Source organism: Osmerus mordax, chromosome 11 (assembly GCF_038355195.1).
Source record: "Osmerus mordax isolate fOsmMor3 chromosome 11, fOsmMor3.pri, whole genome shotgun sequence".
Lineage (NCBI taxonomy): Eukaryota > Metazoa > Chordata > Actinopteri > Osmeriformes > Osmeridae > Osmerus > Osmerus mordax.
The window spans coordinates 8,214,584-8,237,983 of NC_090060.1; the positions used below are offsets into that span (position 1 = coordinate 8,214,584).

The following is a 23,400-nucleotide window of genomic DNA, read 5'->3' on the forward strand; positions in this document are numbered from 1 at the left end:
AAGACTCTTATTAATTTACTGATATAGACAGACAGACAGAATATTAATGAGTTAAATATGAATGTCATCGAACATTCTACTGCATTAACTGGATGGTTCGTTTTACAGGGGATACATAGAACCCGGACAACATGTCAACAGAATGGTCACCAATGAATCATGTTCCAGGGAGGGGGGGGTAGAGGGGGAGAGATAGATGTGTGTGTGGAGAGGGGGAGTAGAAAAAGTGAGAGAGAGGGAAAGAGAGTGGAGAGAGAAAGTAAAAGACCCGAGAGACTGGGGGAGAGAGAGAAAGAGATAAAGGAAAAGAGAGCAGAGAAAGTGGTGAGAGATAGCAGAGAGAGATAGCAGAGAGAGATAGCAGAGAGAGATAGCAGAGATAGATAGACAAGAGAGAGATAGCAGAGAGAGAGATAGCAGAGAGAGAGAGAGACTGTAGACCCTCACCCTCTATAAACTACAGGGTTTAGTTGGATTGCATTGAACAGGGATGATGAAATCTATCTCTTTCTCGACCCTCCGTCTGTCTTCCTTTCCAACATCCTGCCTCACTCTCTCTGCATCAGACAGACAGACAGACAGATAGACAGACAGGAATTACTTCCTTGTAATTATCATCCATGGTCTCTGAAATCCTAAGAGGGGAGGTTGTCATGGAGATGAAACGGAACACTCAGGCTGGTCTTCCAAAGGAATATTCTATTCCGGGACGGAGGGGAACCTGATCTAGCCTTTATTCTCTGACGAATCAATCGATTGAAGGGTTGATTAGAGCGCTCTGCACCATTACAAACATGCAGAGGACATGGGGAAAGTATGGGGACATAGGACTGGAGGTCACACTGTAGACAGGGGCCAGAACACGACATCTCTCACTGGTCTGTGTCAAAACACAGGATCCGAAGAGCCCTAGTCTCAGGACAGATTAGCAGATTAGAAGACAATCACGTCACAATGTAAAAATTATAAATTTGTGAGCCTGGCACTTCCATACCTGCTATATGGGCACATATCATGGGGCCCTCTGATAGGCTAAGAGCCGAGAACCACTGTTCGCTGACCAGCAGTTCCTGAGTGTTTTGACCAATAGGGGCAGAGGAAGTGGATGAAACAACGCTGCTGGCCCCGCCTCCTGGACGCATGGGTGTTAGCAGCATGACAGTGGCATCCACGGTGACGAGGGTCTCCAGTAACTCAGGGGGCTGTGTCGCTGGTGGGGGATGGGACAGGAGGAAGTGACATCATCGTGACAAAATCATAGAGTAAAGTACAGTTCGAATTTTAGTTGAATCTGTGTCCGATAAACTGAATGATAGTTTCATTGCAGATTCTACCTCTCGGCCAATGAGATGAGGTTTACTTATCAGAATTTATCTGATCTGATTAAGCAATGGGTTGTCAGTTTTACAGTGCTAACACACACACACACACAGACACCCAGACAGTATTAGCTCATATTTATGTGTCAGGATCCTATCAAGGACGTGTCAGCATGTGGGTCCACAGAGGAGGAAGATGGAGTCATTAACTAAATATTTTCCACTTCTCTAGAAACCTCACACTGATAATCCAACCTTCTCCTCTCTTTGCTCCCATCTTCCTGTCTCCCTCCCCTCCTCCTCCTCTACAACTGGATGCCAAACCTTCTCCTCCTCACCCTTCCCCTCCCTAGCTCCTTTTTCTTCCTCCTCCCCTCTCCCCCTCGCCCCTCCATCCTCTCCTCTTCCCCTCTTCCCCCTCACCATGATGATGCTGGGGAGACTCCCTCCTCCCCCTCTCTCGTCCCAGCGTGACGTTCCTCTCCAGATCCTCCAGATCTCCATCCAGGAGAGAGGACTGTCTCGGCCCTGCTTCTGACTCCGCCAGTCTCACCCTCCTCTCTCTCTCCTCCTCCTCCTCCTCCCTCCTCCTCCTCGCCCCTTCCTCTGCCTCCTCGCGGGTAAGGAAGGCGTGGGGGTCCCACTCCACATCGGGGGAGTCCAGGGGGAGGAGGGTCTCCAAGGTATCCGTGCGCACGAGGGGGGTGCGGCCTACCCTAGCCCCACCCCTGCGGCGTCCCGAGCCTTCGCGGTGGTGGCGCGTGGTGCCCACGGCCTCGGCCTCAGCGATGGCGATGTAGGAGAAGGTGAGCTCGAAGGAGTGCTGGTGAGGCGTCCCCCAGATCGACGGGGAAGACGCCAGATCACCGTCGTCATCATAATCTTCATCCCCCCCTCCTCTGTTACGCTCCTCTTCCTCAGACCAGTCGTGGGCTGTCTGCAGCTCATACAGCTCAGACTCCTCATTCCCACCTGTGGAACACACGCACAACCTTTCACCTGGACGCACGTTCCACAACTCCACCAAACAATAGCACCTTTCATTCAATCGTTACAGTGTTTAAAAACTATCTGGGAATATATCACTAATCATTTAAAACATTCCTAATTCATGAAAAGAGAATGTGCTACTATTGTTAAAAACATCTCCTGTCGTGTAGTGTTTGACATCAGCGCCCTGCTCATTTGCATACTCATGTGATGTCAGAGGGCTGAAGATAAAGGGAAAGAGGTAACCAGCTTCTGAACGAAAGAGCTACAGACAAAGATGGGGCTCCCTTTGTCAGGCTGTACACATCACCGCAATAAACACACAGAAGTCGGCTTCAGAGGAGGGGAACACACACACCTGTGGACCGACTCCACGTGGTTCTGGCAGTGGAAGTTGAAGTGGTTCTGTGTCTGAGCAAGTCTATTTCCGAATTCATGAATCTTTTATTTACAGCAGTATGCTGAATGAGAGGGGGTGCATTTGTTGTGAAGTGTGGTGCACTCCTACCGTCTGTGCACGGAGGGGTGGAGTCGGGGGTGGAGTTGACAGAACCTAATTCCTCTGTGTGAGAAAAAGAGAGTTAGATATAAGAAAGGAGCATGTTGCAAGAAGAACATTGTCACATTGACAGTTGTCTATTGTTGAACATGAAACTGCAGACAGTGTCCTGTGTATCTCTGTCCTTTCTAGAAGTTTACAGCCAACGTCTATTTGCAAATGAGCCCAAAGAGATAACATCATTTTATGTCCATGATGTCCAAAACCTCCCTCTCAATATGAAATACATCTAAGGTTGGTGAGGAAACATTTGTAATTGAAAGAAAGATAGAATACATCATTCATGCAAGTACAAGGGAATCTACAAAGACAAATGTTGCTCTCCCATTTGCCCATGGAACATTATTTTCAACAAAATGAAATCCAATCTTATGTTTGAGGGTACAGACACAATGCTGTTTTAATGCTAACAGCAAGCTACTAACTGATGTATGCTGCCTCTAGGCCAACAGCTAGTAAGCTAATTAATAGCTTAGATATTTGATCTACAAGCTAACAGCTAGCTAACTAATGTAAAGCTAATGCTGTCTTTATGCTAACAGCTAGCTAGCATGCAGCCCTGGACTACAGTACAGAACTGTGTGGTGCTGGCAGAGGGGATGGGGGGATGGGGGCATTAACAACATTAGCTGGTCTGATATCAGACTATAAATCAACCACTTTAAATTATAGGAGTAAACCCGCATCAACACACAGACGCACATACACACAATAAACAAACTATAGGTCTACAGCCTGTATGGATTAAGGGCACTAGGTAGACTATGTTGTCAGGGGGGTGAATGATGAAAGCACACAGTCACAACCAATACCTTTAACATCCTCTTCATCCTTCTCTCCATCTCTTTATATTTTATCTTTGATATAGATACACACACACACAAACACTGGTGTTATCTCCATGCTTAAGAAAACACACACACACACAAACACACACACAAACACACACACACACATCTGCAGTATGACTCCACAGCAGTACAGACAATAACAAGGTGGGTCTCTGTATACCCACAGGTTTATCACCGGAAGAGACAGAAGAGAGATGGAGGGAGGGAAGGTGAGAAAGAGATGGAGGGAGAGAAGGAAAGATGGAGGAGAAATGCAGCACATGTATTGACAAACGGGCAGACAAACGTGCAGAGGGAAAGCCGACAAACTCACTGCAGTTGGAGAATCCTAGAACCTGGCCCATGCTCCATCCAGGCACCTCTGGGCCTGTCCAGTCTGGAAGACCCCTTCTCCTACCGACACAGTCCTCCTCTGGATCTCTCTCTCCTGCTCTCTCTCTCCCTCCCTCTCTCTCTCTCTGGCTCCCTTGTGTGCTCTTCCTCCCTCCCTCCTTCGTTCTTCACGCAGATGCTGTTTCTCTCCTCCTCTGCCTTTTTGCTCCCTCCCCTTTCCTCTCCCTGGTTCAAAGGCCCCTCCCTCCCCCCCTCCTGCTCCCTCCCTCCTCGGCTCTCTCTCTCTCTCTGATAACAGTGGCTGCAGGAGAGCCTCATAGCTCAGAGCCAGAGGGAGAGGTGCATGTGTGGGTACATGTACACGTGTGTGTGAGTGTGTGTGTAAATATGGGTGTTTATGGGTGTGTGCTGTATGTATTAGTCCATGGTTATGTGCAAGTGTGTGTGTGTGCATGCATACTAATGCACCCCTTCATGAGTGATGTTGCTATTTTGTGCATCCATCTGTGAAGAGCCTGTCTCTGTCTGTCATATGTGCTTCCCTGTCAGTCTCTGCCAAGGACTCTGCATCCCCTCCTCTCCTTGCCCCTCCCTTCCTCTCCTCTCCCCTCCATTCCAGTCTGAACAAAGACTGCTGTACAGCAGCACTGCTGGTGGAGCTCATTAAAAATACATGTTCTCTCTCTCTCTCTCTCTTTCCCTTCCTTCTCTCCACATTTATCTTTGTCTCTCTGCCTTTCCTCTCTCTCTCACACACAGGCATCTTGGTGAGTGGGTGGGAATAGCTGTTGCACTTACAAATTGTCTGGCAGAAGTACTACTCTGACAAGCCCTGCCTCTGTATCTCCTCAGCCAATCCATGCAGTGGGTCTATGCAACCATGCTCAGTGTGATGCAATTTCATTGGTTACTTTGCTACATCCATAACCCCATCACGCACACATACATAGACACATAGGTGTATCCCATTTCTGTAACTCTTAACAGTCCTGCAAAGATTTTGATAGTACCATTTCTATACCCAGACCTCACCCTAGCCCTCGCTCTAGTCTGAGTCCAAGCTCCAGTTCTAGCCCCAATCATAACTCTCGTCCTAGTCCCAGTAGGAGTATTTTGTAACTTGTGTTCTGTGGTCTTGTTTGACCCTTCACTAATATGGTCAAATATCCTATTAGAGGTGGCTGCGCTTGTAGAGAGGGAGATGTGTTTATCCTGTCACTCACACGCAGACAGGATTACAGCACGAATGACGAGGTAGTGACGGGTGACAGTAATACATGCACACACAGTCAGCAGGATGAAAACATGGGGTATACCCCTAAAGATCCAGACAGTATACACACACACACACAGACACATGTAGACACACAAACACACATACACTCATATACATACCATGACATTACAGTAATCCCGCATACAACACATACAACTGACATTACAGTAATCCCATCTATACAGTAATCATGTACACAGTATATACACAATTTGCAGTGTGGTTTTGCATGTACAGACAGTTCCAAACAACTGACATGTTCACGCATTTTGAAACCCAGACTGAGGTTTGAGAGTTGCTGATCTCCTATACACCTATGTCCTGTTCAGAAACGCTGACAGGTTTATAATCCACACAGGTGTGGGCACAACTAATCCCAGCCCATCTCGAACGTAACAGATTAACCGGTACCATAATAAAGGAACTGTCAGAGAAAGAAAGGACATGATAGGTTGATAGAGGGAGAGAGGAGAGAGAGGGGAGAAAGAGAAAGTGGGAGGGAGGGAGAGAGAGAGAGAGAGGCAGTAGGGATGGAGTGATCAAGCAGGGGATAAGTCAACAGAAATAGACTGGCTAATTGAAATGTAAGGTAAGGACAGGGACAGGAGGGGGAGGGAAAGGAGAGGGAGACAGAAACAGCTAGAGGAAGAGATAGAAAGGAAAAGAGAAAGACAGAAAAGAGATGGGGAGGACAGACAGCACAAACTGACCAACAATAATTTCAAGGAATCCATGAACTGAAAAAGGCTTTACACAAAGCTCAACATGGCCACCTCTATTTTGACCAGTTTGAAGTGACCCTGACCAAGGACCTTTCACCTGCAACAGACTCGTATCCATCTTAACCGACTTCCAGCTGCAGTGTTCGATCTGTCAGCCTGTCCTGGACCTGCTGAAGACCAGGCAAGGCCGGTGAAGGAGGTACAGGTGGGTTTACTCTTTCTAGTTGTAATTGGTATTGTTGGCTTATTGGTATTAGAGCTTTTTGTTTCTCATTGTAGAAAGTATTTTCCTCTCATTGTTAAATGTAATTGATCTTCATTCTGGTCTGGAAGGAGTAGTTTTCTTTGTCTGAGAGTTACTGTCTCAAGCAAAAACGTACCTTTTTAAGTTGTTTTAAATATACAAAATGTGTAAGTACATTTCCAATTGCGTAGAATTTGTGTTGATTTCAGACAGTCTTTGCCCGCTTGGGATCCTGTCGATAAAGTTTCATCTTGAACAGGTTCTCTAGGAGGCGAAGGACCCCCCGGCCGAGCAGGAAGCTCCAGCGTCGTCTCTGCATCGCCATGAGGACAGCCAGGCGCGCCAGCGCGGTGGAGGTGCCCTCCTTCCTCCGCCAGCTGGCCAAGGAGACTGAAAAGATGGTCACCTTCTTCTTCAAAGGAGGGCAGCGTGACAACCAGGGTGGCGAGGATGGCGAGTTTGAGGATGACGATTCTTACCCCAGCCCTTACCTGGACCGGCCCATCCTGGAGAAGCACATCTCGGAGGGGGGGTCACAGTGGGGGGTGAACTACGCCCTGGCCAGCATGCAGGGCTGGAGGGTGCAGATGGAGGATGCCCACACCTGCATGCCTCATCTGGAGGGGGAGCTGGCGGAGTGGGGGTACTTTGCCGTGTTTGACGGACACGCCGGCAGCACCGTAGCGGAGTACTGTGCCAGGAACCTGCTGGAACACATCCTCCAAACAGGTAACCGTTCAGATGGATTTACAGACTTGGTAAATGATGAGTTGATTTGATTGGTTGTTTGGTTCATTGGTTTTTTTTTGAGGGGGGGGTATTTCTGCCTTTATTATTTTTATAGTGAAAGTGTAGTCTATAAGGAGAGGGAGTAGAGATGATATGGACCAAACCTACTTGCACTTATCTGGTGAACCAGCAGGGAGCCCAGACTTGAACATGTCTGAGGGAGCTGATTGTCTCACAGGAGTACACTTGTCCTGGGATGGCATGCCCTGCAGTAACTTATTAAGGACAGATTAAATAAAGCAGATAGCAGCTTAAGCTTCTTCAACCAACACATTCAGCTTCAAAGTGAAGGCCAGGGACTTTAATAATGAAACCTGCGACACAACTCGCTGGCAAAAACACTGAGATTTTTCAAATGTTTCAAATTTGTCCAAATAAGTAAGTAGCCGTTTAAAGATGATTTAGATGAAAGACAAATGTTTTGAGGACGTGTCCAGACAATAAGGAGCCGAGCCTCTTAATTTGCCACTGAAGGATTTGACCTCAAAGTGAGGAAAACAAGTTTGTGTGTGTGGCTGTACAGACAACTATAGCTCTACAATACACAACTGTGTCAGAGCCTGTGAAATCCCTCATACCCTCGAATATGCTGAACCAGATTTCAGATAGGTCCAAATCCATCTTGATCAGAGACTGCCACTCTTTGTTCAACTGCCACAGTCTTTAAGTGTGTGTGTCTATCATCAACAGCCCTTGGCTGTACAAATACAGTATAGTAATTTTAGCTGTCATGTATCCTCCTATCCTCCAGGGGGAGTAAAGCTTGAGAACGACCCAGATGAGGTGAAGGATGGGATCCGGGAGGGCTTCCTGGCGATAGACAGGCACATGCAGAAGCTCTCTCGCCAGGACAACTGGGAGCGCAGTGGCTCCACCGCGGCCGCTATCCTGCTGTCCCCGCACCACGTCTACTTCATCAACTGTGGCGACTCACGCACGCTCCTCTGCCGTGACGGAAAGGTGGGCTGGCTCGCGTCACTCCATCACACCATAACACCTTCACGCCATCACACCATCACGCAATAACACCTTCACGCCATCACACCATCACACCATAACGCCATCACGCCATAACACCATCATGCCATCACACCATCACGCCATCACGCCATCACACCATAACGCCATCACGCCATCATGCCATAACACCATCACGCCATCACACCATCACGCCATCACGCCATCACGCCATCACGCCGTCACGCCATAACACCGTCACACCATAACATCATCACACCATAACACCATAACGCCATCAAGCCATCACGCCATAACACCGTCACACCATCACACCATAACACCATAACACCATCACGCCATCACGCCATCACACCATAACACCGTCACACCATAACATCATCACACCATAACACCATCACGCCATCACACCAGAACACCGTCACACCATAACATCATCACACCATAACACCATCACGCCATCACGCCATCACACCATAACACCATCACACCATCACACCATAACACCGTCACGCCGTCACGCCATCACACCATCACACCATAACATCATCACACCATAACACCATCACACCATAACACCATCACACCATAACACCATAACACCATCACGCCATCACGCCATCACACCATAACACCGTCACACCATAACATCATCACACCATAACACCATCACGCCATCACACCATAACACCGTCACACCATCACATCATCACACCATCACACCATCACACCATCACGCCATCACACCATTGAACAAAGTATCTATCTGTTTATCACTCCCATTACAAAAGATACCTTCACTCTCAAAGGGAATGAAGGTACTTATACACTTTAAGGATCCTTGTGGTTCCAGGTTGAACTTATTTCATGGCAGAGGGCTTTTTCCTTTCATTTCCCCAACCGTCACACCCCCCAGTAAAAGTAACCAAAGTACTCATGTTTCCATGTATTGTGTAATTTCCATGAGTACAATTTCACACCACGTGAACAACGCACTACACCCAACCATGGTGCAGAGAGAGAGAGAGAGAGAGAGAGAGAGAGAGAGAGAGAGAGAGAGATAGAGAGAGAGAGAGAGAGAGAGAGAGAGAGAGAGAGAGAGAGAGATGTGTGCCTGCTTCTTCCTCTCAGGTGATCTTCTACACAGAGGACCACAAGCCCTTCAACCCCAGGGAGAAGGAGCGGATCCAGAATGCCGGTGGGTCCGTCACCCTGCAACGGGTCAACGGTTCCCTCGCCGTTTCCCGTGCGCTGGGGGACTTTGACTTCAAGGAGGTAAGAACCACCGGGTCTCTCTGGGCCACGGCCACGTTGGTAGGCGTCACTGCATCGCAAAACCAGGACACAGGAAGTGGGAGGTATTTGCGCCACGTGATTCGCGGACTTCTTTCACGCCCAGGTGGAGTGGCGTGCGCAGACGGAGCAGCTGGTGTCTCCAGAGCCCGAACTGTACGAGTTGGAGCGCTCGCCGCAGGACGAGTTCCTAATCCTGGCGTGCGACGGTGTGTGGGACGTCATCGGGAATGAAGAGCTCTGTGCCTTCGTCAGAAGCAGAATGCAGGTCTGTGACGACCTGAGGGAGATATGCTCACAGGTCATCGACCTCTGCCTCTACAAGGTGAGGGTCCGTCCTGCTCCAAACAGACTGTTCAGGCTGAATGAGCTGGGGAATGTATTCCAGTTATACTATGAATGGATTGATGATAGTTCTTTGAATGGATTTCTGCACTCCAAACTGTACCCACATAACACAGACCTCTTGTCTACACACACACACACACTTGGAAGTTCTCCACCTCCACACCTGTCCTGACCTTCTGGTCCATGCTGGTAGGTGCCTGATGACAGGGGGGGGGGGTGTTATGTAGTTGGTGTTATGCAACCAGATCTATTTCCTCCTGGTCGTCTTAAGAAGGGAGCTCCAATACAGGCACACCTTGTACCTGGATCCTCCCTCTAAATAGCTGGATTAAGACACGAAGGGAGGGAGGGGGAGGGGGAGGAGGTGGGGAGAAGACAGAGCGTGGACGGAAAAGCCAACAAAGGCCTTGGATTAGTGTGTGCCTGCATGCATGTGTGTGTGTGTGTGTGTGCTTACACTTACTGAGTGTATTTTCTTGACCAGGAAGGACTTGAAATTATCAATGGAAATCAAGCAGGCTTAACCCCCTGGAAGGTAGAGATTTACCAGGTCTTTAAGGTCCTGTAAGACATGACAGGTGGTCAACCTAGCACACACTAGCCCTTTTTACACAGCCTGTTCAAGGCATGTACTGTACCATGTTCTTCCTTTGTGTCGCCTCACACTTAATAATGTTTTGATGTAGTAAAACTACATCATACAATATCCTCTTACAATCAACACTACAAGCGATACACTCCTACCAAACTAAAAAAGCCTTTCTCACTGGAAACAAACTTCAATATCATTCCATCCAGCTGAACCTACACCTGTTAAACAGCAGTGCCTTCATGACTAGATGAGAAACAGACCTCATATTACTGTAATCACCCAGAGCTCCGACAGCCAATAGTGATGGAGCCTCGGCTCCTTGTCTCCCCCTACAGGGCAGCTTGGACAACATGAGCATCATCATTGTGTGCTTCCCTGGAGCCCCCCAGGTCTCCCAGGAGGCCCTGAAGAAGGAGGCCGAGCTGGAGCAGCTCATAGAACTCAAAGTAGAAGGTAAGAACATGCTGGGCATGCACCAGCTGCTGTGTTCAGTAGGAACATGCTGGGCATGCACCAGCTGCTGTGTTCAGTAGGAACATGCTGGGCATGCACCAGCTGCTGTGTTCAGTAGGAACATGCTGGGCATGCACCAGCTGCTGTGTTCAGTAGGAACATGCTGGGCATGCACCAGCTGCTGTGTTCAGTAGGAACATGCTGGGCATGCACCAGCTGCTGTGTTCAGTAGGAACATGCTGGGCATGCACCAGCTGCTGTGTTCAGTAGGAACATGCTGGGCATGCACCAGCTGCTGTGTTCAGTAGGAACATGCTGGGCATGCACCAGCTGCTGTGTTCAGTAGGAACATGCTGGGCATGCACCAGCTGCTGTGTTCAGTAGGAACATGCTGGGCATGCACCAGCTGCTGTGTTCAGTAGGAACATGCTGGGCATGCACCAGCTGCTGTGTTCAGTAGGAACATGCTGGGCATGCACCAGCTGCTGTGTTCAGTAGGAACATGCTGGGCATGCACCAGCTGCTGTGTTCAGTAGGAACATGCTGGGCATGCACCAGCTGCTGTGTTCAGTAGGAACATGCTGGGCATGCACCAGCTGCTGTGTTCAGTAGGAACATGCTGGGCATGCACCAGCTGCTGTGTTCAGTAGGAACATGCTGGGCATGCACCAGCTGCTGTGTTCAGTAGGAACATGCTGGGCATGCACCAGCTGCTGTGTTCAGTAGGAACATGCTGGGCATGCACCAGCTGCTGTGTTCAGTAGGAACATGCTGGGCATGCACCAGCTGCTGTGTTCAGTAGGAACATGCTGGGCATGCACCAGCTGCTGTGTTCCCGCCACAGGCACAGCTAGACACAGAGGTGGAGGTTTGTTCGGTTTTCAAGCTGATCTCGACAAAAGGCGACCATGCTAAAGATGACTTTCTCTCTATCTCGCTCCTCTATCCTCTTCTCTCTTTCTCCCCCTTTTCACTCCCCCTCTATCTCTCCATTTTTCCCACTCCTCTGTCATTCTTTCTCTGCTGTCTTTCTCTGTCTCTCCTTTTCTCTCTGCTCTCTCTCTCCTCTTTTTCTTCTCTCTGTAGAGATTATTCAGATACTGAAGGGCAGGGATGAAGATCCTGACTTTCTGTATGTGATGAAGTTCCTGGCCTCTGAAAACATCCCTGGTCTACCACCAGGAGGCGGCATCACAAGCAAGTAAGACGGGAGGGAGGGAGAGGGGTGGGAGGTGAAGAAAGAATAGTGAGAGGAAAGAAGCAATGATGGACTGTAGGAGAGAGGGATATAGGAGATGGGATGGACGTGGAAGGATAGAAGATCTGTGTTGTTGTTTAACCCTGATCTTACAAGGTATTTTCTGTGTTGTCTTTCCTGCAGGAGAGATTGCATTATCTCAGCCTACCAGAGACTGACCATGTCCCTCAGACCCCAGGAACCAATGGTAGGAGACATGGAATTATATTTTAACCAATCACTGCTTCCTCTGTGAAAGCAGTAGTAATGCCAACTTGCATATAACCTGCAGTGTCACTTGAATGAAAAAAATACATTATTTTGTAGTTTTATGTAAACCGAGTTTCACCACAGTTAGGTCATTCTACAACCTTCTGTGTAAAAACTCAGAAGTAGATGTTCTAACAGTGGCATCATTACTTTGTGGAAATCTAGGATATTGAAGGATCTGAGGACTCCAACTAACTGTTACCAGAGAAACGGAACACTCAAGCCATGCCCATGCATCCCCATGGTGAAGAGTTCCCGCAAGAATCGTCCAGCAAGCTTAACGAGGACATGTGTTGGGCGGGAGTTTGACAAGAAAATGACCTCTGTTAGCCAATCATCTTCATATTCAAATCAACTCTGCGCCAATACATTCTACAGCTGCCTGCATGCTTTAAATAGTACAGTGCTTTGTGGTGTCCAATGGAAACTACTTTTCCTACAATTGCTATCACACATACAGACAGATAAGAAGTGTTTTCTGAAGAGCTTGTCTGCTCTCCTGGTGCCTGTGTAAAGTATTTAGTCTATTTTTCTGTAGTTAGTTAGCCTGGCATCGCCAGTCCAATTCACAAATTATTTGGTCACTGACCAAAATGTTCCTGGACGCAATTGGATACAATTGGATAGATAAAAACAATCAGACCAATGAAACGTCATCTTGGTTGTTTACGACAATGCCTCAACGGCACTCATCGTATTAAACCCGCCCCATATAAGATAAAGGGTTGTGATTGGCCTGACCAGATTCTGGCCAGAAGGAAATCTGTTTAAATGAGAGCGTGGCCAGACCCATCGGCCAGAGCAAATAAAACAGGAGCTCACCGGTTCATCTGGTTCCCAGGCCAGTAGTTACTATCTGGACATGGACGTTTATGGTTCACATTTTGAAGTGAACAGAAAAACAAAGCAATTATTCATTTTCTGTGGAAATATTTTATTACTACAAAATGAATAAATACTCAGAAGTATAAAGAGCTCTGAACTTGCACCAGTACCAAGTTTATTAGTACCCAGAGTCACGTGCATTTGCACCAGGGTCACATGCACGAGTTCATGGACTTATGTGCATTGGTACTAGAGTCACGTGCACGAGTGCCAGGCTCACGTGCACGACTAAGGGGACTCACGTGCACGAGTGCCAGAAGGGGTCTCGTGATGGCCTCGGCATACTGGATGATGGTTTGCAGGATCATGCGAGGGGGGGTGGAGGTGTCATAAATGCTGTAGCAGGAGCATGTTATGGCCATTATGCAGCCCCAAATGCAGCACACACTAATAAAGAAAGATGTGGGGCAGAGAGAATGGAGGGGAGGGGACCAAAAGAGTAAGAGAGAGAGGTGGGGGGAGAATAGAGAAAGAAAGGAGGGGGGAGAGTTTAGAGAATTTTGCGTCCATAGCTATGGTGTGGTCACCGCTTCCATCCAAAACATAAAAGAGAGAGAGAAAGAGAGAGAGAGCGGGAGAGAGAGAGAGAGAGAGAGAGAGAGAGAGAGAGAGAGAGAGAGAGAGAGAGAGAGAGAGAGAGAGAGAGAGAGAGAGAGGGAAAGGGAGTCACTAGTCCTTCATCCTGTCAGTGGATGTGATATTACTTTATATGGTATTACCTTACACATTATGTGGAAACTGACCTGATTTGTCAGGTATATTTAATGATTGTTTGTTGTACAAAATTGTCTCATGTTCTACTACTCGCCCGTAGCTTCATATGGGGCAATAAAAGACTTCACACAACATGAAGATCATGTGTCGCTTTTCTGTTCAATACTAAACAAGGGAGTGTTCTCAGTTCTACCTAGTTCAGAACTGGCCTGCCAAGGTTGACACAATTCCAAAACTCGCTGCTGTTGTTTACAGAGGTCAAGGACACAATCAGCAATGGCAGGAAAGGGTCCAAGAGGCCCACACTCTCAGCTCAAGTCTTAGTCTGAGATGCAACACTCTTTTTGGGGTGGGAACACCTGGGGGGCTTCCTGACCTCTCTGATCAAAGCATGCCTCAATGTGAGGCTAAAAGCTGCCACACCCAACCACAGATTCTCTAGAATGTGTTGTCTGGGTGAGGCGAGATCCGACACCAACTTGCTAATTACCACACTGGGCGATTCCATTGGCCAGCCTACCTCTATCACCCTTCACCCCTGACCAGTCAGAAGGCAGAAGAAACAGCCTGCAGCGCCACCACAAGCACATCCACACTGAAGAGGAGGAAGACACGGAGGGGGAGACTGATAAAGACAAAAAAAGATCTGAGGGAGTAAAGAACAGATACAGAGAGTGAGAGAGTTAAAGGCCTGTAGGTCACCAGGTGAGTGTTGGTGGATTGAGGGTCTTTGGTTTGATGGATGATAATGCTTCTTACACTTAGCTATGCAGTCAGATCCCAGTAACATGCAGAGTTAATAGGTTCAATCAACACACCTGGCTGATATCGTAACGGGCCTGTTTAGGGTGGGTGCTTCTTGTCAGTCCACCTCACCTGTTCACTGACGAGGGCTGGGCTGCTGCTTTACCGGACCGTTCCCTTTTCCTGAGCAAAACCAAACTAATGACATTCATTAATAGTGAACATGTGACATTGCCTTAATCGGAGGTTTTGTGTGAAGTGATACCGCTGAAGATAAAACTGTAACCGTTTTTACAAACTTGCTTGTGTTGTCTATGTCACGCGCCAGCAACCCAGTCAACAATTGAGAATGCCGTCGAACGTGGATGGTGACCTGGGGTACGGTAGCGTGGCGGCTAGTCAGGGTCCCGGTCTGGCAGGCAGCCTGGTCGTGTCGGAGACAGTGCCGCTCTTGATCCCGGAGTCTGAACCCGAACCGCGGAAATGGGCACCATTGACCAAGGAGCAGTTGGAGAGAGAAGCAGGAGGACCGAGATGGAGGAAGATTCGTTCTCGGCTGGTCTTGTTCTTCTGGATTTGTTGGCTGTCGATGCTCGGTGCTTCTATTGCCATCATCGTTCAGAGCCCCCGGCCGGTTGCCCCAACGCTTTTGTGGTGGCAAAAGGCGTTGTTTTATCGCCTGCAGCCCGCACTGTTCATGGACGCCGAAACGCAAGGAGCCGGTGTCATCGGTGAGTCAAGTTTTCTCGTTTGCTTTTGGGTCACCTCTTATGTTACCCACTTGTCTTTCTCACTTACTAACTCTATATGAATGACGATTTTCTTAAGGAAAGCCTGCCTCTAGACAATTGTGATAAGCAATGTGGTTCTTTTTAGAAGTATGTCATAGCAGACCTGAGCATGTTTGAAGACTGGCGGAATGACAGACTTTCTCTCCCTCCTACCAACCCAGCGGTTAGTGAGCACCTCCCCTACCTGCAGTCCCTGGGGGTGGGGGCTCTGGTGCTGGAAGGACTGTTCAGCAATGCCGTGTCCCCCCCAGACCTCTCTTTGGTGGACCCCAGTGTGGGAACAACACCCCAGATCCAGCATCTACTCATGGAGAGCCACAAGGCTGGTAAGAACTGGGCCGTTGTGTAGACTTGTCACTTGTGGAGACTGAAGAAGAAACTCAACATTAGTGGTTGTGGGTGTGTTTACACTTTCCTACATTTATACCTAAAATGAATCTTGTCCAAAGTCATTGATGGCTATGAATGATAACTGTCAACATAAATTCCCAATTTTTTTTAAATTCATAATCCTACCAAACCCTAGCCCTGTACCTAGTCATTCTGAGCAGCAAACTTCGCACACAAAACAAAAAGGAAATATGCACACACATCCCCCCCGCCCCCCCCCCCCCCCCCTTCCTGCAGGTCTGAAGGTAGTTCTGGACTGGTGTGATCTGGATCTGCCTGCACCTGAGGCCCTGGTGAACAACAGCAATGTCCAGGTACAACAGTACAGCTGTGATGATCTCTCTGGGTCGGTATAGGATCGAGGATTTAACCTGGACCTCTCTTATTACTTGATTTCCCAGAAGGCCATTCGTTACTGGTTGGACCAGGGTGTGGCCGGATTTGGGATCTGTGACACGGACACAGCCTACTCACAGAAGGTACTGATGAAAAGATGTCATCTGAGGGGCTAAGATTGTATACGTTTTTACAATTATTTTTAGAAAATTATATGAAAATAACTGTGTTTCAGACTCTGGTGGAGTTGAGAGTTTTGCTCGAGGAGTTCAGCACTCAAGATGATGAGAGGTAGTCTGGTCATCTTAACACACTGCAAACCTACTGTACAGAATGGCTTGTTCAGTGCTGACGTGTGTGTGTGTGTGGTGCAGGATAGTGATGGTAACACAGAAAGGAGATGTTCCAAACACCTCCAGCTCCTCCCTCAACACCTCAATGGTTGAGCTGGTCACAAGGTCACTCCTGCCGCAAGCCCATCACCTCCTGTCTACACAGGAAGTGGCAATTGCCGTGGAAACGCTCCTGGATACACCAATGGGAGATGCATGGCCGAGCTGGACAGTAGGAAGCAGGAAATGCTAGCTCAGCTTATTTCGATTGAGTAATGCTTGGTTACGCCTCATCTCTGAGCATTGTTCTTACTGTGTGTGTGTGTGTGTCTCAGTTGGGAGAGGAGTTGGCGTGGCGGCTGCAGAGAGTGCTCATGGTCCTGATGATGACGCTTCCTGGATCACCTGTCGTGAAATACGGAGAAGAAATCAACCCCACTCAGGTAGCTACTATAGTGAGAGATCACTCACACTCAGGTAGCTACTGTAGTGAGAGATCACCCTCACTCAGGTAGCTACTGTAGTGAGAGATCACCCCCACTCAGGTAGCTACTATAGTGAGAGATCACCCCCACTCAGGTAGCTACTGTAGTGAGAGATCACCCCCACTCAGGTAGCTACTGTAGTGAGAGATCACCCTCACTCAGGTAGCTACTGTAGTGAGAGATCACCCCCACTCAGGTAGCCACTGTAGTGAGAGATCACCCCCACTCAGGTAGCTACTATAGTGAGAGATCACCCCCACTCAGGTAGCTACTGTAGTGAGAGATCACCCCCACTCAGGTAGCTACTGTACATGGAAGAGATCAGTCTGTATCCCCCAGGTGGTCTCTCTTGCAGGTCATTGTTTGACACAGTTCACTGTGGCTGAGTAACCATGTAGTGTAGGTGAGTGATTCTCTTGTCTCTTACAGAATGTTTCTCTGGGCTTGGTGCAGGGTCAACACGCGGACGTACAGATGGTGAGGAGAACACAGTTTACGCCGTTCTCCACTCCTCTGTTGTTCATCCTCTCTGCTTTTTTACATTTCTTCCTGTCCATTTTCCCTTTCCTCTCCCCCCACCCGTGTCCTCTCTTCTCCCTCTCCATCTGACCTTCCTCTTAACTCTGTCGCCTCTGCCTCATGCTTTCCTCCTCTCATCTCCCTTGTTCCCTCCCCCCATCAGGATGAGGGGAAGCGTCGTCGTTCGGAGGTGTCTCTCTTCACCTCCCTCAGCCACTACAGAGGACGAGAAGAGGCCCTGCTCTTCGGGAGCCTCTCCTTCCTCTCCTTCAACAGCACCTCCCTCTCCTCCTCGTCCAGCAACTCGTCCTCCTTCCCCTCCTCCTTCTCTCCTCCCATCCTGGCGTTTCTGCGTTCCTGGGGTTGTGTCCATGTCCTGGTGGTGGTGAACTTGGGATCAGAAACCCACGCTCTGGACCCCGCTTGGGCCCCTAGCTTGCCCAGCGCCGGAGTGTTCATGACCAGCACAGGGATGAACCGTTTAGGAGCCATCTCCCTGGACGCCCTGAAGCTCGGACCACAGGAAGGCATCGTCATTAAGCTATTCCAGACAGGAAGTTACAGCCCTTAGTCCTCGCTGGGGGGGGAGGGGGGGGGTGACTTTGTGACACAGAGAACAAGAGGACTAGGTTTGTAATAGTAAAAAAAATAGTATTTTGCTGTTTATTTTTAAAGGTGACGTTCAAGATGGCAAAACAATAACAATAAAATGTGAAGTAATGAACGTTGTTTTTATTGTACACCTCAGCTGCCATTAGGGGGAGCCACACAACTGCGGCACAGTACATGATTCAGTCTAACATGTTTACTCTTCATTTCGTATGACAACATTGTCTGCTCTGACTGTAGGTCCCATTAGGATTGTCTGTGGACACCATAACTCTTGTTTGTCTAACACAATTGCAATATAAAAACATTAAGAATTGCAAAGGCAATCTTTTCTCACTCCCTCATTTCATTAGATTCAACAATATTTACAGGAATTTTCTCCATCTGTAGATCCATCAAATTCACTTTGTAGTTTATTCCCCCGTGTTTGTGGTTTCTCAGCATGAGCTGTTGAAAAAAATATGTAGTTCTCTTAGTTGATAATGCATAACGTGAGCTCCTTCGGGTTGTTGGTGTGCAGTTTACTGTAAATCAGCCAAACAATGGTGAAGAGGTCATGCATCACACATACCAGGTGTGGAGTGTCGCACTGGGCATGGAAGGTCTCCAACACCATACACACACACCGGATACAGAGGGTCACATTTACACACTGTATACACACACTGGTCACATATATATACTGGATGCACTGGGTAGGGGGATTTGTGCATATGGTTGAGGTTACTCCACTCTTGTTTCTTTTCCGTCTGTGGTCATGCTGATTTAGTGACATGCTGGGTTTGAAATAAAGCCATGGTTGTCTCAAATCATTCATCACACACCAACACACATTTCTTCACGTTCACTTGACACCCTGAGTCCAAACATTATAGTTGGATGCTTACTCACACATTACCACACACACACACACACACACAAAGTACTCATTCCCAACTGCATCCATCCAGTCCAGCCCTTGTATGGATGACAGATCCGTCTTTTGTGTGAAATAGTGAGTGTGGAAAAGTGTGTGTCTGTGAGTGTATGCCTGTGGCTGTTAATGTATGTGTGCCAGAGGAATGCATGATGATGACAATTTCCTCCAGGGTTTGAATTCTACAGTCCTGCAATAACTTGACTTTACAATGACTTCAGAATTACCACGTTCAAGAACACACACTTCTAACATGAAGTTGGAAATCCTGACAGGTTAATTGTTCTTCCAGTTAAATGGACTGAGTTGTAAGTACAACACACTTAATCAGATACACTTAGATAAACTGTGCTATGATATCTCAATCCAATCTCTCCCTGTCTCTCCTTGCTTAGAGAAAGAAGGGAGTCCCTGAACCTTTCCATACAGAGCTTCCTGAGAGGAAGCAGGCTAGAGAGGGTGCAGCACCTCTATACAGAACGGTGACACGTGTAAGACGTGTGCGGTCATGCTGCTGACTTGCTGAAATTACACTTCAGCCGAATTAGATATTTAATACATTGATCAGAAACATTCCATTTCATTATGACCTCTGGCCTCTATTCAAAATGTCATCATTGAGCATTTTTTTCTCCAGATGACACGCCATTTCTGCAAAGGTCTGTGAATTCCACTTGAATCACTCCCAGATCACTCTTCCAAGGAAACCACCTTCTCCAGATCCACACAAAGGCAATGTTCACTGATGGTCTCTGCACTCTCTTGTGTAGCTTTACTGTCTCTTCATGATGTGTACGTTATGTAGGGGTGTGTCTGAGTCATAGAGTACTTAAACATGTACTTCAGGGGGTTTTGGAAACCCTCAAAAAAGAAAGAAAATAATGAGTAGAAGATGCTTCCTGTGCATGGACCAATGAACTGAGGTCTTCAAGTCTGTGACCATCATACACCAACTAGGGGCTGTTTCAAATCATCTTTACATACTCTCTCCAGCTATTCCAATAGTGTGTGTGTGTGTGTGTGTGTGTGTGTGTGTGTGTGTGTGTGTGTGTGTGTGTGTGTGTGTGTGTGTGTGTGTGTGTGTGTGTGAGAGAGAGAGAGAGAGAGAGAGAGAGAGAGAGAGAGAGAGAGAGAGAGAGAGAGAGAGAGAGAGAGAGAGAGAGAGAGAGAGAGAGAGAGAGAGCACCAAACAGTTAGCTTTCCCCCCAGGTATTGATGTGATTATGACAGAGGCCATGTTGTTCTGAAAACTAGGCCTGTTTATAAACCATCATTAGGATACATTCACAAATTGCATTATGGTACCCTTGGTTTATAACCCAGTTAGGCAGGTACACCAACTGGGCCTAGCCTTTCTGAAACATACCAGAGCTGACTATTCAACAGATTAATGTGTTTGTGGTAGAGTGTGTGTTTGTGTGAGTCAGGTTGGTGATCTCAACTGGGATTGGGTGTGTTTGATATGGGTACATAACAGCAGACATGCACACAGACACAAGACAGCACGCAGCCAGTACACGCATCCACAAATTCAATAAGTGCTTCAAATCGTTCCATGACAGAACAATTAGATTGTTATCGACTCATTAGAATTGGCCAAGAAAAACAAACTGGGTCTAAGAGAGAAAGAAAGAAAATAAAAGGTAAAAAAGAGAAAAAGAATGAGAATTCCATGAGAAATACTATATTAAGAAACCTGCATGTATTCCACATAAACATGTTTTGCCACAGAAAGGACGGCGATTGGGAAATGATAGTTGTTTTACTGCGTCCTTTCTTCCGAACTCTTCAAAAAGTCTGTAATTGTTGCTTATTTTAGGTTCTTCTCTGGAACTACATCCCATGTTGACACTGAGGTTCCAAAACTGAAAACGTTTGAGAGAAACTTGATCAGATTTATTACTATTTCCCCACAAGCAGAGATCTGTTTCCTATTAGACAAAAACCATAAAATAAGAGTCACATTCCCTCTGAGCCGCATCTCGTTTCCCACGTAAGAGCCTTTAATGTCTAGTCCATTCTCATACCCAAAGGACTCTGGAATAGTGTTTACCCATTGCGGATGACCTTCAAGCCCAGATCTGATAGAGGACACCAGAAATGCCAAGGATCCAGAGTTCTCTTCAAGCTTTAACGATCAATAACACAAATTGGTAAACATGACAACATTACCAAGCTGAGTCACACTCCAGTGTCACCACACCTCGTACCACTGCACACAAGAGAGAGAGAGAGAGAGAGAGAGAGAGAGAGAGAGAGAGAGAGAGAGAGAGAGAGAGAGAGAGAGAGGGAGAAATGAGGGGAGAGGGTTAGGATCGGGGTTGGGAAATTTAACGACTTGAAACCCATTCGGTTCCTCATACACCCTGACCTTAGCACACTCCTAGGTGGGAGGGGTCAACGTATAGCATATGAAAGCTACCCTATCAATAGTCCTTCATCTACTCAGTGAATGTGATATTACTTTATATGGTATTACCTTGCACATTATGTGGAAACACATAATGCGACACATGAAGATCATGTGTCGCTTTTCTGTTCAATACTAAACAAGGGAGTGTTCTCAGTTCTACCTAGTTCGGAACTGGCCTGCTTCTGCTTCCATGATGTTGGGGCTACGGTTACAGAGGTCAGGGTTTACTGGGAGGCCTAGCAGCCAGGATCCTGGGGGCTAGGGTTACAGAGGTCAGGGTGTACTGGGAGGCCTAGCAGCCCGGATCCCCTGGAATCTGATTTATTCCTTCGACAGGCACACATGTAGCTTCACTGGTCCTGAGATGGTGGTTGTCTGTAGACAGCATTCCTCGCATGTGGCTTGAGGAAAACAATGCAGAGTCTCGTCGAGTGCCACCTCCTCCATCTTGACCCAACTTGAAGGTTTGTTTTGATTCTTATCCATAGCCAGAATGGAAACATGTTTCCCAGACAGAGGTGGCCATCTTGGGGCCAGCTCAGGCGTTAGACAGAACTAATTGATTCCAGGAGGCAAAGCTCTGGGAATCAGTCTCTGATTGGAAAGGGTCCGGAACGTTTTCTTGGATTCTACAGTAAGGCCAGGATGTCAGATGGATGACGGCTGGATGGATGACATAATCTCAGGGTGAGCTGCCAGTATAGTCATGAGGTCGGAGAGAGAGCAGAAGGGGAAACTGTTCGATTTCCAGTTTAGAGGTCTGTGACCTGGCAACTAGAGCCTTGCTAACATTGTCAGGTGAGAGCAATATAAATCAAACTGTTAACACCAGCCCTTATGTGCGTAACCATGGACAATTTAACCAAGGCGAATTAGATGCATCAAAAGGTCGGAGTGGGTTTAATATTTTAACTTTTTTCCATAGAACTGCGTCATCCATTTCATGAGAATATTGCCCACATGATGCAAATGTTAGTTCCACTGGAGTAACGGTATTCTGTATACACTGTATTTATATTCTGATATAGATCTATTTGCCCCTTTCTTATCTGACCTTTAATTCCTTTAGATGATCTTCTGATCCCTGAGGGGAGATCACCGGACACATGTAGAGTGGATGTCTGGACACATAACTATGACTTAACTACTGTTGGAGAAGAACATACTTGACTATGGAATGGATTGTGATGGGTTTGGTACTGTCGTGGAAGTTTTTGAGAGAATCAATCGTAAAGCTGAAGTCGGGTGAAGTACAGAGTTAATGTTTATTTGACGTGTGACGTAAACATAATAACGTTATCAACATAACATCATTAACACACAAACATAAGACAATAACACAAAGACAATTCCAAAGAGCTCCATCTAGCATTCTAGAATGGAACCGGAACAATCCAGCCCCCAAGAACATTCTTCAACAGATCATTTTATAGATACGACATGCAGCTATACCAAATCTCTTTTGTCACTGGTTAACTCCTTGCAACAATACAGTTGAATCCACATTGTCTTCAGACCAACTGTCTCTTCCCCCCAGGTGACAAGAACTCTTCCAGGTCACTCAGACTTCCCGTCTCTAGACTTCCCGTCTCCTAGAATGAGAATTCCATGAGAAATACTGTATTAAGAAACCTGCATGTATTCCACATAAACATGTTTTGCCACAGAAAGGACGGCAATTGGGAAATGATAGTTGTTTTACTGCGTCCTTCCTTCAGAACTCTTCAAAAAGTCTGTAATTGATGCTTATTTTAGGTTCAGGCAGGAGGACTCAGTATGACTTTACGAATACTTTATTTCCCACTATACAAACACGATTGTACATTTGATTTGGCATTGTGGTTCTGCTCGCATCGGCTCCCTGCCGCATCCAACGAGACACCGTCTCGACCTCCGGGCAGAGAGCAGCGACGCATTCCCCCTGAAACAGGAAACAGAAAACAGAACCAAGGGTGGAGGCCGGGGAGGCGGAGGCAGCAGGAAGACTGAAGTCTATGTCGCACTAGCGATGC

The 23,400-nt window shown here is 47.3% G+C and overlaps 3 protein-coding genes across 5 annotated transcripts; 2 read left to right on the top strand and 1 right to left on the bottom strand.

Moving 5' to 3' along the window:
• Nucleotides 1–944: 944 nt before the first annotated feature.
• Nucleotides 945–4,175, bottom strand: LOC136951986 (uncharacterized). Its single transcript, XM_067246658.1, has 4 exons — nucleotides 4,033–4,175; nucleotides 2,818–2,871; nucleotides 1,743–2,291; nucleotides 945–1,210 (listed from the first exon to the last, which is right to left on the bottom strand). Exons 1-4 carry the CDS (start codon nucleotides 4,061–4,063, stop codon nucleotides 945–947), a joined length of 900 nt encoding a protein of 299 aa, XP_067102759.1. The 5' UTR covers nucleotides 4,064–4,175.
• Nucleotides 4,176–6,617: 2,442 nt separating this feature from the next.
• On the top strand, nucleotides 6,618–12,449 carry ppm1na (protein phosphatase, Mg2+/Mn2+ dependent, 1Na (putative)). The gene is made up of 8 exons (XM_067246420.1): nucleotides 6,618–7,023; nucleotides 7,835–8,043; nucleotides 9,193–9,336; nucleotides 9,461–9,679; nucleotides 10,630–10,747; nucleotides 11,834–11,948; nucleotides 12,129–12,192; nucleotides 12,420–12,449. The coding sequence occupies exons 1-8, from the start codon at nucleotides 6,618–6,620 to the stop codon at nucleotides 12,447–12,449; spliced, it is 1,305 nt and encodes a 434-aa protein (XP_067102521.1).
• Nucleotides 12,450–14,518: 2,069 nt separating this feature from the next.
• si:dkey-202g17.3 (amino acid transporter heavy chain SLC3A2) lies at nucleotides 14,519–18,023 on the top strand. Of its 3 annotated transcripts, XM_067246800.1 has the most exons (10): nucleotides 14,519–14,558; nucleotides 14,926–15,328; nucleotides 15,550–15,714; nucleotides 16,016–16,092; nucleotides 16,180–16,257; nucleotides 16,350–16,405; nucleotides 16,489–16,678; nucleotides 16,782–16,889; nucleotides 17,361–17,408; nucleotides 17,614–18,023. In XM_067246800.1, the coding sequence occupies exons 2-10, from the start codon at nucleotides 14,947–14,949 to the stop codon at nucleotides 18,019–18,021; spliced, it is 1,512 nt and encodes a 503-aa protein (XP_067102901.1). In that variant the 5' UTR covers nucleotides 14,519–14,558; nucleotides 14,926–14,946; the 3' UTR covers nucleotides 18,022–18,023. The 3 variants fall into 3 exon arrangements, with proteins under 3 accessions (XP_067102901.1, XP_067102902.1, XP_067102903.1); XM_067246801.1 differs by lacking the exon at nucleotides 14,519–14,558 and having other exon boundaries at nucleotides 14,766–15,328; nucleotides 16,180–16,273; nucleotides 16,369–16,405; XM_067246802.1 differs by lacking the exons at nucleotides 14,519–14,558; nucleotides 17,361–17,408 and having other exon boundaries at nucleotides 14,766–15,328.
• Nucleotides 18,024–23,400: the final 5,377 nt, after the last annotated feature.

Bases quoted from the DNA above. Each gene is read 5' to 3' on its own strand.
- LOC136951986 (XM_067246658.1), bottom strand. From the start codon at position 4,063: ATGGGCCAGGTTCTAGGATTCTCCAACTGCA. The intron at 2,872-4,032 runs GTGAGTTTGTCG...TTTCTCACACAG, and splicing joins TCTAGGATTCTCCAACTGCA to AGGAATTAGGTTCTGTCAAC. The intron at 1,211-1,742 runs GTGAGGGGGAAG...ATCCCCCACCAG, and splicing joins GTCTCCCCAGCATCATCATG to CGACACAGCCCCCTGAGTTA.
- ppm1na (XM_067246420.1), top strand. From the start codon at position 6,618: ATGAGGACAGCCAGGCGCGCCAGCGCGGTGGAGGTGCCCTCCTTCCTC. The intron at 7,024-7,834 runs GTAACCGTTCAG...CCTATCCTCCAG, and splicing joins GGAACACATCCTCCAAACAG to GGGGAGTAAAGCTTGAGAAC. The intron at 9,337-9,460 runs GTAAGAACCACC...TTTCACGCCCAG, and splicing joins GGGACTTTGACTTCAAGGAG to GTGGAGTGGCGTGCGCAGAC.
- si:dkey-202g17.3 (XM_067246800.1), top strand. From the start codon at position 14,947: ATGCCGTCGAACGTGGATGGTGACCTGGGGTACGGTAGCGTGGCGGCT. The intron at 16,406-16,488 runs GTAGTCTGGTCA...TGTGTGGTGCAG, and splicing joins AGCACTCAAGATGATGAGAG to GATAGTGATGGTAACACAGA. The intron at 17,409-17,613 runs GTGAGGAGAACA...TCCCCCCATCAG, and splicing joins AACACGCGGACGTACAGATG to GATGAGGGGAAGCGTCGTCG.